Source organism: Pagrus major, chromosome 23, assembly GCF_040436345.1.
Source record: "Pagrus major chromosome 23, Pma_NU_1.0".
Lineage (NCBI taxonomy): Eukaryota > Metazoa > Chordata > Actinopteri > Spariformes > Sparidae > Pagrus > Pagrus major.
Genome location: NC_133237.1, coordinates 4,583,779 through 4,598,386, shown reverse-complemented (window position 1 = coordinate 4,598,386; position 14,608 = coordinate 4,583,779). Strand labels below are relative to the sequence as shown.

Sequence of the window (14,608 nt, the reverse complement as noted above, 5' to 3'; positions counted from 1 at the left end):
TGCTTTGGCTAAGACAGTTTTATTTGAAGGGGATGCACTTTTCCCTAATACCGTTATGATGGAGTATACTTCCAGATTCCTATTACTTATGCAGTAATGTGAAGAAATTGCTGTGGAATCACAGAAGTCAAATTAGTCAAATTAGTACGATGACAACTCGTGGTTGTAGAATTCCTGAGAATTATTGTGTAATTATAGAGTACAGTTAAAGCAGAATACAGATGTTTGGTCAGTAATTATATGGGAATGAAGCCGACATAATAGTTTGGTAATTACTGAGTATTTAGCATTTGTATTGCTTGTTGCATCAAACCAAATATTAGTTCACAGAGTAATTATGGATGTCGTGTCTTTTTATAGATGACAGAACATGTGTTGTAATGTGTTCATTACAAGCTATTGTATTTCCATGCCTATCTTTGTTCATAGTTGATGGCTAACTGTGTTTGGATGATCACAATTTCAGCATTTTTCTGAATTTGAATGTCTTGAAGATTGAACTTGTCTTGTGGAAAACCCCAATTTGAAGCACAATAATGTAGTTAATGCCTGATTAATGACACTGTGTGCTGCCAAATACAAAGACATATTTAACTCTTGCCGAGATCTAACTCAGGGTGTGGACATTCAGCGGAGCTACAAGCAGAGGGCTTGTAAGTGCAGGGGTAGTTGTCAGGCTCACAACAGAGCCTTTATTATTATCGAATAATAAATCATACATGAAAAGAGCTGACACAAAAGCCTGCATTTATCACATGTTAGAAAACATACCCCACTAAAGTGTGGAATTAGCATATGATTTGGGGTGAAATTAGTGGTGTCAATAGAGTCAGATGCCTCAAGACAGAACAGGCCAGAGCTTTTGCCATTTGCGTGCCAGTGGGAAAATGCAAGAGGTGCAGGGCACTATATGTGCATTGTGTGTCTATCTGCGGGGCTTTTGGACATGACTTTACCAAGCTTTGGATCTGCTGCTCCAGGCTGGAAGAGGAGGTTGCTTTGTCATCAATCACAGTCATAGTTATGGATTGCAACATCCCACTGCCAATATCTGACACTGGAGACCACACACTGCCATCCATGTCAGACGCAAGCAAATTCCGGAGTTACACAAGCCCCCTGTCAGAGGGACCACTGCAGGATTGGCACAAAAGGATCCACAACACCAAATGACGCACATCAGGCTGTCAAATGTGCAAGGAAGAGACACAGAAAGAAGAAATGAAGACAATATAACACATTATTTCACTTCAAATTAATACAATTTATGGGATTTTTATTTCCTCCAGATCTTCAAACCATGTTAGTGTTACCACAGCTTTGTCTTCTGTGAGTAATCCTGCAGTTAATTACTGCAATGCACACCAGGCATTCAAAGTATGACGGGCACAGCTGTTCAGTGAATGAAAGTCAGCCAATACAGCAGCAACACGCTCAAAGCACGTGTTGTCATAACTGATAGATAAAGCTTTTATTCTGAAAGTCCCGTGCCGGAAGTGTTGGCGCAGCGCAGATTTCCAGCGTGACGTCTCAAAACAGAAACCAGCTCGGATCCAAAGGTAAACACAGGTTTATTCATAACGTGTTGAGAGAACGGATGCAGTAAACACACAATAGCCACAGCAGCGAGCAGTATTATCGGATAGAGAGCGGAGCCAGTCGACTACTATTCACCGCTAGGAAGCTAGTTAGCTAGCGCTATGCTAACATGTAACCAAGACGACGGAAGTTTTCCTAGCCTTAGCTGGTAGCTAGTTTTTGCTAGCATGTTTGAGTTGTGATAGAAAGAGTGTGCACCCACGCATATTTCTGTAACATAACTCCAAACACCCGGACATAGGCTATGTAGTCAATGAGGGCTAACAGGTAACATCTCAGTTCACATCACAGGTGCTCCATTTCAAACATATCAAAGTCCAAGTACATATAAAACACATCCTGCTACTCAGTTTCCTTAGTCCTGAGTTAATGTTAGCTACTACTACTCCACTAACCGTGTGTTGTTCATTTGTACAGACACACAGCAGGCTGCACACAGAAACACTCATGTCCTTTCATACAGTACAGTAGTAAAAGTCTTTGCTGTTCGTAATGAAGCTTTATGTTGTATCCATTGCCAGCAGCAGGTGATACAAGTTATTTGCTGTTTTCACTTACAAACAGTGAAGATTCTGATTTTACACATCAAGTTCAGTGTACTTGTCATGATGAGTGTCCCTCAGCCTGCGACAACTGTCTGACACAGCTGTGTAGGTCCTTGTTAAGGTCTGATAATAAATAAATGAATAACCCTGACAGTGTTATCATCATCATCATACTGTAGAAGTGTGAATTATTTTGAATCTCATGATTTGATTTTGATTGTGAAGCCTAACCTGCACTTGACCTCTGCAGCCAATCACACAGTGGAGTTTATGCCTCCATTAGAGCCACCAGTGTCTCTTTTTAATGGTCTTGTGTATGGAGTTATAGGATGCTGAGGGCTGTAAATGATATACTGGTTGTGTCCGTCAAATTTAAGCAACCTTCTTTTGCTTAAATTTGGAGGACACGACCAGTATATCCTCTGAAGCCTAAGTGGAGGAGCTTATGTAATGGGACAGGCCTTATCAGCCCCTCATGACCTTTAAGGCTTCATGTCCAGCTAACAGCGTAATTTGTCAGTATGAGGTTATCACTGAAAGGACTGATTGCTGGACAAAGGGTGATTGTGACATGCTTTAAGACATAAAAGGTCACTTAAAGTCACCAGTTGAACAGGGGGAAGTGCTGGCGCAGTTATTCCGGTTAAATGATATAACACCAGTTGTCCAAACTAGTTTTGGTTGATGGAATGTAAGGCTGCAACAATTGATTATTTTCATTGTCAATTAATCAGTTGATTATTTTCTCAATGAATCTATTAGATGTTTGGTCTATGAAATGTTGATCAGTGTTTCCCAAAGAAGTGTCAGAGAGGAGTAAAGTTAGTTTTTTGTCTATGTATGGTTGGAGAGTCATAAAGGCAGTGCAAGCAGCCCTTCACATTACAGGGGGGGATTTATCTTATCATTATTAAAAACAAGTTATTAATTGTTAAATTGTGTGTATGAAAGTTGGATTCATTGACTATTTTTTGCCCATAGCCACGATGACAGATTCTTCACTCCTCAACTCTGAGCTGGAGTTACAGCAGCAAGAGGAGCTCTACCAGCAGCTGCTGCTACAGGTAATATTCTTCGATGTTAACTGGGTTTAGGCGAGACTCCCTATCTTCACTGTGACAACAAGTGACACTTAAAGGATGGTTAATGGTAAAACAAAGTGTAACAGAAGCAAAAATCAAAAATAGTCAAAGTAATCCAGCATTATCCTTCAGAACGTTAGCTACCATACGCTACTGGTTGGTCATACCCAACCGTACAAAGACTTGAGCAGCAAAACCCCAAGAGTGTATAGAATTGAGAAGGGCTTAATTTATTACTAATGAATTCAAAGTTGTCCTTTTATAAATGAGCAATGTGTTATTTCTTATTTCAAAGGTAAGTTCAACATGTTGGGTGCTTATTTGCTTTTTTGCAGAGAGTTAAATGAGAAGATCAACACCAATAGGGCTGAACAATGAATATACATATTATCAAAATAGGAACATATATTGTACATGGGAAAACCTCTTATCTCCCTCTTGGAAACAAAGCGAATAAGCATATATCTTAAAATGTTAAGGAGAGAAATAGAGGGTTGTTTCATTACTGATAGTACAAAATTTAAAACTATAGTTTTGGTGTTGGGAAAAATGATGTACAAAACCAGTAATGAGGCTGTGCTATTGGTCTTGCAAGTGAAGAAATTGTTTTTCTTTCCCTGCCATGGGACATACGTCTGGGTTTTAGTTTTGTTTTGATAACTCTGGCCCAGATTTATAGGGGTTGAGATTCCCCTTCGAACACAGAGGGCCAGTAACATTCTGCAGCAAAAGCCCCTCAAGTGAAAACAAGTATGTTGTATGTTAACAGCTTCTAATTGTGATTTGATGCCAACAAAAAGCTCAATGTAGTGAAACACTGGCATACACAGCTGTTTGTCCTGCCATGTCAGCAACATATTGGTATACATACACAGAAGCATTTTCTCAACAATAGTATTTTTCCTTCTGAATATGTGTAAAACTATAAGTAAAATGGGTCTGCAAACCATTACCAAAATAACATCACTGCTTGCTATCTATTTAGACAATGGGAAAGATGTCGACTGAAAATTCAGACTCCAAAGTAATTCGACCACAACCTGGTAAGTAGCTCCACTATTCAAGTTATGTGAAATCTTCATATATGGAAGACAGTGCCTTGAATTGACCAAGCATTTATTGTGTTTGTATTTTTCCCTGTTTGCTATTCCTCTCTCTTTTTTCTTTTGCTCCTGTTCCCTCTTTTTTTCTGTCTTTCTCATCTATCCCTCCTAGGCATGTGTGTGAAGACTCTCTCAGAGCCTGGCAAGCAGAAGGTTTTTGTCAACATCTGTCAGTCCAACTCAGTCCCACCACCACCAGAACTCTCCAGAGACGAGCTAGTGGAGCTACTTCAATCAGAAGATCCCAGCGGTTTCAGAGTTCCTATGAGCCTTGGGGAGCCACACACAGAAATAGACAACAGTATGTAATTAAAGCCAATAATTATCTTTTTGTTCGGTGTGTGTGTACTGTTTTATCTTTATTCATTTTATGATGACTTAATTGATAGTTTGGAGAAAGAGGGGTAGAATTCCACAGAAATGAGTCCTAAAACCCAGAAATAAGTTAGCATTTTTGCCCTTCTGGTTCCCTTGTCTTTTTATGAATGGATTTTCAGGAAAATGCCTAAAATAAGGTCTGTGGTTAACACAAGAGTTTTTACATTTTGTTCTACAACTTAAACTCTATCAGTTAATACCCCACGTCTGAATTTAAAATGTTAACGTGTCTTAAAAAAGGCCGTTGCTATCAAGTGGCTAAATGAGACTACAGAGGTTTTCGCCCCCCTTTTATAGATAACAATATTCTCAAACCCCCCACCCACACACATACATTTGGACTTTTGCTTGAAAACTCCTGTAGAATTTATTTTAAACATTGTCTGAAATTAAAGCAACATTATGTAACTTTTTGACCTCCAAAGAACTTCAAAAGCTTCAAAATCATTTCGATGGTGCGGTGTCTTGTAAAAAGGTGAATGGTGTCTCTGCTACAGCCACTCTGCCCCCCCATCACTTGTTTTTGCACTATGTACACTTGTGTTTGCTACAGATGTTATTGTCTGCAATAATCCAGAATCCAATAAAAAAAATCCCATAGACTTTTTGTTGAGGGAACCAGTGTGATGCTATGTGGGAGGTAAGCACTCTATTTCTATCAGTAATTTAAATAAGATAATAATCAGTTAAAAATTAAAAATCCTCCATTTCGTTTTTATTAAATTAAACTCGCACCCTATTTCCACCAAAGCAGAACTGGTTCCGCTTCAGTTGACGCATCTAATTTTAAATACGAGCATTTTTGACCAAAGAGAAATTGGAACCTTAAGCACTGGTTCACAGCAAGAACCACTCAATAGCAGATTTTCCATGACCTGAAGTGCAAACCGAATTGTTTGTGTCAGAGTCTACAGGTCACTGTGCATCATGCATTGGGAAATCCCCCCTGTTGATGAAGCATTCCTTAATTATAATGGTTCTGTTCAAAGGTGGTAGAAACACAGGCTGATTTCCTAGATGGCACCGAGGTTTCAAAGAAAACACTATTTTTCTGGAAAAGGGCCCATAGTTATTGTATCAGTTTCCCTCTGACTGAGAACAGACCCGGGCAACAGGCAATGAGTCATTTCCAAAACCTTCCAGATCTTATAAATTCTACAAAAATAAATAGTGAGTCTAATGACATATCCCTATAAAAGTTAGGCACTTTGTTTTATTAGTATGCCACTGTCGGCACCAGCAACTGTTACAATGGTTTGATTAATAACACCAACAAATAGATTACATATAATTTAATAGTGGTGTTGTCTCCCTTCCTTGTTTAAGCCTGCGGGTTCAAATACTTAGTTGTGACTTTGAATTCCTGGCACAGGCTAAGATAGCTCTCAGTCACACAGTCATGTTGGGACGTATTGCTCCAGTGTTTCCCACAAGATTTCATGAGAATGTGGTGTGTTGCCAAGGAACCTTGAGGGCGGTCCGTTGGCATGCTATCCTGGAAGAACATTTAGCACAAAATACAAAAGTCTTTGAGAGAAAAATTAAGAGGCTATATCATAAATAACATAACATGAATAAGAAATTGTAGAAGCTCTGCTGCCTGGTGATTAGTCTAGTACAATTCCCTATACTATACAGCCGTGGCTATACAATGTTAACACAAGCCTAGATGCTATAGTCAACAGTTAAAATCAGTCAGTTGCTTTGGCATTCATCCAGAGTTGTAACTAAACATTCACTGAGAGACTAGTTAATGTCATTGTCTTGATTAAAAACTATGAGCCCCTGTAAGGAGTACCATTTTATTACACTACTCAAAATTAGTTGTATTAAATATTCACAAAAACAAAAAATAACAATTCAGATATGTCACAGGATAAACAATCAAGTGAAACACTAAAATATCCCAATAACCCAAACTAATTTTGAGTAGTGTATATTGTCTGGTCTGTCTGGTTGAGGTTGCTGCTAGAAAACACGAGTTACGTTTCGTGCACGTGCATATGAACACATGTTCACATGCCGACGCAGTTATCTCTTCCGAGCTGCGGCTCACAAACGCTGTCACTTGTTGACCTTTATCAAACATAATAATTGATGCAAGTTGTTGTCTCACCTTTGTCAGGCACAAAGTCACAGAACAGCGCAGGAAGTGGCTGCTAAGTAGAACAAAGGCCGAGGAATACAGTGCCGAGGTTAGCAAGAAAGACTTTAGAGAGACGCCCTGTCTGTGTATGTTTGTGCATGTGTTTGTGTGTGTGAGTGAGAGAGAGCGAGTGTGTGTGTGGGCGTACAGCAGGAGCAGGGGGCATTTTGCTGAAGCAAGAGGCACAGAATATCACAGATCTTTAATGGTATTGTGAGTCTCGGTAATTAATAGAAAACATGGTTCCTATGTAGTCACTGTAATCTTCATTGGAATTAATGCTCCAAGACGGCCCTGCAACAGGAAAGATCAACTTATTCTTTCTTCCCTTGCTGACATTATTGGGAGGTCTTTGCAGCTTTAGACTGATCACGTCAAGCAAAATTGACCAAACAGATGTCAGAGACCATGCATCCTGCAAGCAGACAGTTCAGTTAAGGGCAAATGGTTGATGTGAACTTCCTGTAACATTAAGTTTTCTTGAGGGGACCTGAGAGGTTACTCAGAAAGCTGGAACACATCAAATTCATGACTCTCTAAGGCCTTTGGGTGTTCTTATGTGTAAAGGAAGTGGAGGGAGACAGGAGACTTGACCAGTCACAACAGCTGCGTCCCCAGTTTGTCTTTACAGCACTTTTTTAACAAAAACATGAATCACATTCAGAGCTCTCCATTATACCTTTGTCAGAGGATTTATATATCTAGTGGTTTCAAGGTCTTTAATAACTTGGTGTAACCTGGTGTTTAATTCACACGCTGCACATTGGACAGCTTGAACTCTGCTATTCTATTTTTTGTTGGTTCCCATGTTTTATATCTCGTCATGGTGCTAACAGAAGGGATTTTTTCTATTTTAGAACTCTTCAAACAGTAACAGACTGTTTATGAAACAAACAAAAAATGTTTTCATTCATAATATTTTTTCTCCCTGTTTTAGACTCTCAGGGTTGCACAGCGTATGATGTGGTCATCAACCAGGAGTTCTTCCAAAAGTGCCAGGTGTGTTTTCTTGTGTTTGGTCTTGTTTTTTTTTTTTAAGTATACAACAATCTAATTCTGTAATTATTATTAAAGGTGAGATAAAACGATATAGATGTTATACTTGCTTGGGATGATGTATGTTAATGTGGAGGTTTACTGTTCATTTCACGTCTGTATAATGTAGTTTAAGTTGGTTAAAAGTTTTATGTAATATTTTGATGCATAACGTTTTGCAATGTTTTAAAGATATGTTCTTTTATTAATCAAGAATTGATTTAATTTGGTGCACTCTACCTTTGCTGAGGGAAATGTGAGACAGTGACCGCTGCTATGTTGCGTTCCTTTGACTCCTCTGTGTTGTGCTGATCTTCTGTAGTTTTCCACACTTGACCAACAGAGGGCCTCCCAGTGCCACAGTTACATTCTTTAAGCTTCCTTTGACTGCAATTTAAATGCTGCATGAAAACAAGCAGAAGTACGGGAGCACTAAAGGGCCATGCATTCATACTTTTTATTTCCTCCGTTTTCCCGTTATAAGGAGTTAATGTCATTTGTTTTCTCGAGATCTCGAGTTATTATGTCGAAATAACAACTTCCGTTTTCCCGAGATAACGGGATTATTTTCTCAAGATCTCGAGATAACAAAACTTTGTTTTCCCGAGATAACGGGATTATTTTCTCAAGATCTCGAGATAACAAAACTTTGTTTTCCCGAGATAACGATATAATTAATTCGAGATCTTGAGAAAACAAAACGATAGTGTAGTATATTAAATCATTGCAGGAAACATCATTCAGTGTAGCAATGTCAGAGGAGCAGGAGCATATCGATCACCGCGTCACATATCTTTTCAATCAAGGCCTGACACAGGCTGAAATAGCATTATGCCTTGCTATTACAGATAATATACATATTAGTGTGCGTAATCTAAAAAGACGGTTAGCAAGGCTTCAGCTATATCGGCGGCGCAATCTAAGTGAGCCTGATGTCATCGTTAACTACATAGCTGACCAGCTACGAGGTCCCGGGCGTCCCCATAATCTCAGGCCTATCATATCACAGTCATTATCTCGAGATCTCGAATTAATTATATCGTTATCTCGGGAAAAAAAAGTTTCGTTATCTCGAGATCTCGAATTAATTATATCATTATCTCGGGAAAACAAAGTTTCGTTATCTCGAGATCTCGAGAAAATTATCCCGTTATCTCGGGAAAATGACTCAAGATAATAACTCAAGATCTCGAGAAAACAAATGAAATTAACTTGTTATCACAGTAAAACGGAGGAAATAAAATGTATGAATGCATGGCCCTTTAGGGCTTCCGTACAGAAGTCCTCATGTAACAGTATGAAATGTGTTTGTATGTCCATGTCTTGTAGAAGGATCCCTTATTCCAGCAGTTTGTTATTCTGGTGTCTATGGAGGGTTTAGAGAACAAATACAATCTGGAGCTAAGTAGAGGTAAGTGTATTATTTTGTCTGTGTATGTGTGTGTGATCTTCATGTTGGTAGCAGTTGTTGAGATTTGTTTTTATTTTTTTGCAGACTGGAAAGTGTTGAAGAACCGAAAGTTCTTGGGTTCTGTCAGTGAGCAGAACATCCGGACGAAGAGCAGGCCGGTGATACAGGAGCTTCAGCCTCAGTAGGTTCCTCTGAATGTCTCTGTCTGAATGGACTGCTTAACAGAAAACATGGTTGACATTTGTAGCTTCTTGCAGGATTCTAATTTAACAAAAATATTGAAAAATGCCCTATCCTGCCAGACCCATCCTCCATCCAAATTTCATAGAAATCTGTCCAGTAGTTTTTGTGTAATACTGTTAACAAACCAACCAACCAACCAACTATTGACAGGGGTGAAAAAACACAACCTCCTTGACGGGGTAAAATATGCACACTGACATCTTTAGGTATATTAAAGTTTTGCTGAATATAGAAAGTAAACTGTAACTTTTCAGAAATTAAACTGGAGAAACCAGAGTGGAATTTCCTTGTCTTGGAAACCAACTTTGGACAGAGTAAATGGGACACACAAGCTTAGAGAGTGCTTTCCTTAGTAAAAAGCTTGGCTTAATTGACTACAGCTGATAAAATATCCCTCCTGGACTCCACCAGTGATTCTTGCATTAGTTTGGTGGTAGTTTACTCCAATGCAGATCACAAAAATTCTACAACATTACCATATCATGTACCATATCATTATTAGTGTATTATGATTCGATGATCTGTTCCTTTTCCTACAGAGAGAGCTCCACTGCTACAGCCAAAAGGTGAAGCCCTTCTTATCCCCCTGTTGTGTTATGTTAAGTCAGAGCAACTCACCACTTTTCTATGTTTTTTCACTTTTATTGTTGGGCCCACTTTTTCTCCTTTGTTTCTCATTCCTGCTTTTTTAATGTCACCAAATATCCTCAATAATTGTGTCTCTCTTGTCTCGAGGTATTAACTCCTCACTCTCCTTGTCACCTCTTATTTCTTCACTGTCTTCAGACCAGAGTTCACATTGCTTGTGGAGCCATCTGTTGGAGACCCTGAATACCTAATTGCAGAAATAAAACTACCTGGGGTGGTGAGACATATACTACACTTACACATAAACACACATATCATGGCCACACAATTTGGAAGATACTTGGTGATGCTGATCATTTTATATCTTTCTGCAGACAAATCACAAGTTGTGTTTTTGTTACACGGTTAAGATAAAGGGCATTGCATTTGTGTAAAACGCAGTCAATGCTCAAGTAGTGAAGTAATTGTTGGCTGTGCTGGAGGGCTTAACTGTGAAGCAAACATATGACATACACACACACACACACACACACACACACACACACAGTCCAGTCTGTGGGAACAGACCCTGGAGTCCATTGCAAGTCTGAGGTCAGTAGTTCTGAGGCATTATTCCCAACTTCCAATCTAAATGTGTCCCAGTGCATCTGCTCGGCAAAACAAGGACGCTAGCTGCAAGTATATTTGTATGGCAAGTCTCTGAACTTTATTAGCAACAAAAACAGTTGATTTAGCAGATAAGCACACCCAGAAAAGACACAGGAGAAGTACGGTCTTGCCGCATCCTTAATTTCTATCAAGCACAAATCAACTAAATAGAAATGGCAAGTACCAAGTTGTTACAGAACATTTCACAAACAGAAACTCACTCACAGTTTTAGTTTTAGCTTTAGCGTATGTTAGCTAGCTACATCTAACATCATGTCAAGGTCATCACATCTTAAACAGTACATCATTGATAAGTGCATATACAAAAGCTCAGTGTCAGCCGGGTGATTTTATCTCCTGTGCAGACGTCTTCTCGCTCTCTGGTTCTTGATGTTGGTGAGGACCGACTGGTGTTGACGGCTCGGCCCTCCCTTTTCCATCTCGACATCTTCCATCCCTTCCTTGTTGACCAGGAGAGCAGTGTGGCACAGTACAACAACAACAGTCGGGTACAAAACTTGCACACAGACAATATATTCTCCACACGACAATTGTGTTCTGTAGCACCAACACACTGCATGCAGCACTACTAAAAAATGGCACCAACAACATCTGCTGCATTTACAACCCTAACATTCATGATACATTCAAATGTATTAACATAGTTTGTTCCTTTTTATCTTTCACAGATCCTGACAGTCACCATGCCTGTCGTGTCTTCATGAAACTAAAGATCATAACTGTCCAGTTATTTATTTTTTGTTCAAAAAACGATGCTGTGATAATAAAAGTGTTTTTTATAAAGTCAGATGTATTTGTGTTTTTCACTGTTAAATGTTTTTTTGAGTGGTGCAAATCTGCTCTCAGATTACTGTACTAAATATCCCCCCAAATCCCTCATCCTTTTTCTGTTTGGTTCTGCTTTTGAAACAGGTATCGGATGCACTGTCAGGTAGCATTAGAAACAGGTCTTTGAACATCTGTAAGCAGTGATTTCAATCACTGCAATAGATTGTTCTGGGAATGGACATATCCAAATATGTAATCCGAGGGTAAAAAACAGAACAAGGACAGTGAAATATACCCCTAAATTTCATTGAAGTTATATTTTATCATTGAAGTTAATGATTAATCACCACCTTTTTTCATTACCTTTGATGAGGAAATTTGAAGTAAAACATTCTGATAATTATGGCCACAAACAACAATCCCTTGCCTAGTGTGTTATGACATGAGTGACATTTGTTTTCCCTCATCTGCGTTTGGCCAGCTGTCGACCGAGCAGCTCAGCAGAAGCCCTGCTCAATCTCAATAATGTTGTTGAGGGTCTCTCTTCCATGAACCGCACCCACATTTTTCACCAGCTCCAGCCTTCAGCAGCCAGAATCAGCAGACGCTGAGTCTTTCAGTTACATCTTATGTCAACAGGCTGAGTTAAAAAATAAAAATCACATTCACCATATTGTTTTTTGCAAAACGAACCTGAACCCTCCGAAATATAGCCAGTTGTACTAATAAGCATTGTATTGTCTTCAGTAAATACAGTACAGTCATATATGTAATAAGAGGAACACCTCTTTAACATTTATTTAGCCACCACAGTGACCTCCGCTACATGGAGATCAGATGTTATCTGGTTACTTTTTGTGTGGGCTGTTCCTGTGAGCTGGAAACCTCCCCTTTCATGGAAAAAGCGAACGAGTGAAGCGATCACTCTTCTATTTATGGATTGGCTCTGGTCATCCCTCTGTCTGGCGCTGACCCTCCCTCTCTCCTCTTTTATCTCTCTTCCTCCTGTTGCTGACCATCCACATCTGTTCGCCTCACTCTGCCCTCATAGAGGGAGAGAGTGGGAGGGTCTACAAGTAAAAATGCCATCAATTTTTTCCATAGGCATTGTTAACAACTGTCTGCTTTCAAATGGCATTTACAAAAAGAATGGTAATCAAGCTTGCCATTTTCCACTTAAGTGGAAATGAATCATAATGTAATGCTTTAAAGGTCCATTGTATAGGATTTCATCAGAGAAAGGGTCTTCAGTTGGTTGCATTAAACCCTACACAGGCCTTTAAGTGTAGGGTGTTGTTTTTTCCCCGATTTCATTGGAAGTACGTTTTAAAGAAATCGTTAAAAGTTTTTTGTATCCACTTTCTTTCAATAAAATGTTCATGTCTGGATGGTGAAGCTATTGCCCACAGCTGGTGAGTTAAGTTGGTTTTCCCCAGTTTCCAGTCTTTGTGGAAAAGGAACCTGGCTCTATCCCAAACTAACAAAATCTGCCAGTTTTGACACTGCTTTGTATGGATTATACTAATGAATGTTGATGATTGAACTTAAAAGGTCTAGTTAAGCCTAGTTACCGTTGGATAGAGCCAGGCTAGCTGTTTTCCACCGTTTCCAGACTTTGTGCTTAGCTATGGAAGCTGGCTGCTGCTGGCTGTATTTATCACAGACATGAGAGTTTTATCAATCTCCTCATCAAGGAAGCAAATATGCATAATGTCCAAAACATGAAGCCTTTCTTTTGAAGATGTGAGAACTCTAATGTGGTAGCTGTGAATGATAACTTCTTTATAGGTGCTGAAGGCAAATGGCTCCTGTAGTATTTAGTATGATATTCCTTTATATTTGTCTGTATTCCTTTTCTCCTCAGTCCTCTGTTAAAACTACACACAGATGCACCTTCTGCTTCCTCATCTCTGTCTGAGCTGACAGTGCTCTAGCTAACTCTAGTTAGCACAACTTGTTGGGTCAGTTTTAATGACCCAGAGTATAATAACCATTGTCTTTTAACAGACTGCTTCTCCTCTGTCGCCACTCCCCCTGCTAGCATTCTCTCCCTCCATCTGTCACACCCTCCCTCTTCATTTTGTCATCCCCCTCTCCACCTGTGGCACCCCTCCATTTGTCCAGTGAGGTCATCCCTCTATTCTCCCTAATCCTGCGAGGTGCTCATCTTTCTGCCTCTGCTTAATCTGCCTGTGGCCCCCAGCCCTGATCACACCGCACACACACACACACACACACCAATCTGCACATTTGTGCACACAGACTCACAGTTATTCTTGTATTGAACACTTGGACACTCGGTAATTCTCACAGCATGCAAACACGCATAGTGATTCAGACAACACGCACGCACACATACTCACTGCCCCTCCACCTCTCTGTATAAAACGCCCTCTGTCTGTACAATAGCCATTCTGTCTGTCTCTCTCTGTCTGTCTCTTGTGTCTGGTGATACCACACCTTCATACAGGTATGTCTATCTGTCTGCCTGCTTGTCTGTTTGTCCTTTTACATGTCCTCTCAAGGTTATGTTCTCATAGGATGACAGTAGAATGAAATTTAACCAAACATTTAAAGATGGATGTCTCAGTGGACATGGACAAAGTATCAGTGGACACCTTGTTGCATGTATTCAGTTTTATTAGTACTTTAAAAACTCTTACTTGTTTGTGTGTTTAAGGATGATATCAGGATTCCCAACATAATGTGTCTGCTCAACTTGATTATGCAATTGTGTGGCTTGTCAGTACACTGCCTCTCAGCAGCAGTCTCGAGTCTTGGGTGTCCGACGTCCCCTAAATGCACCATCAAGGAAGGCATTCTTTTAAAAAAGACCTCAATTGCCATGAAACCATGATGTCATAAATCTATCTCAAGCAATGTTAAGTTCATATTTATGTGAAATGAATGGAGATCAGTGGCTAATTTTAACATTTTTTAACAACAATTTTCAAAATGAAGAGTCTTTTGAAACTTCTGCAGCTAAACCGGCATAATGGAGGTGAATGGAATTTAAGACAATTGCAGCTGATGACACTTTC

General features: G+C 39.6%; 1 protein-coding gene across 2 annotated transcripts; it reads left to right on the top strand.

Moving 5' to 3' along the window:
- Positions 1 to 1,509: 1,509 nt before the first annotated feature.
- Positions 1,510 to 11,586, top strand: pih1d1 (PIH1 domain containing 1). Of its 2 annotated transcripts, XM_073494310.1 has the most exons (11): positions 1,510 to 1,559; positions 3,126 to 3,208; positions 4,212 to 4,269; positions 4,442 to 4,630; positions 7,791 to 7,852; positions 9,218 to 9,299; positions 9,384 to 9,480; positions 10,082 to 10,108; positions 10,329 to 10,407; positions 11,144 to 11,287; positions 11,468 to 11,586. In XM_073494310.1, the coding sequence occupies exons 2-11, from the start codon at positions 3,131 to 3,133 to the stop codon at positions 11,501 to 11,503; spliced, it is 852 nt and encodes a 283-aa protein (XP_073350411.1). In that variant the 5' UTR covers positions 1,510 to 1,559; positions 3,126 to 3,130; the 3' UTR covers positions 11,504 to 11,586. The 2 variants fall into 2 exon arrangements, with proteins under 2 accessions (XP_073350411.1, XP_073350410.1); XM_073494309.1 differs by lacking the exon at positions 11,468 to 11,586 and having other exon boundaries at positions 1,530 to 1,569; positions 11,144 to 11,441.
- The last annotated feature ends 3,022 nt before the right edge of the window (positions 11,587 to 14,608 follow it).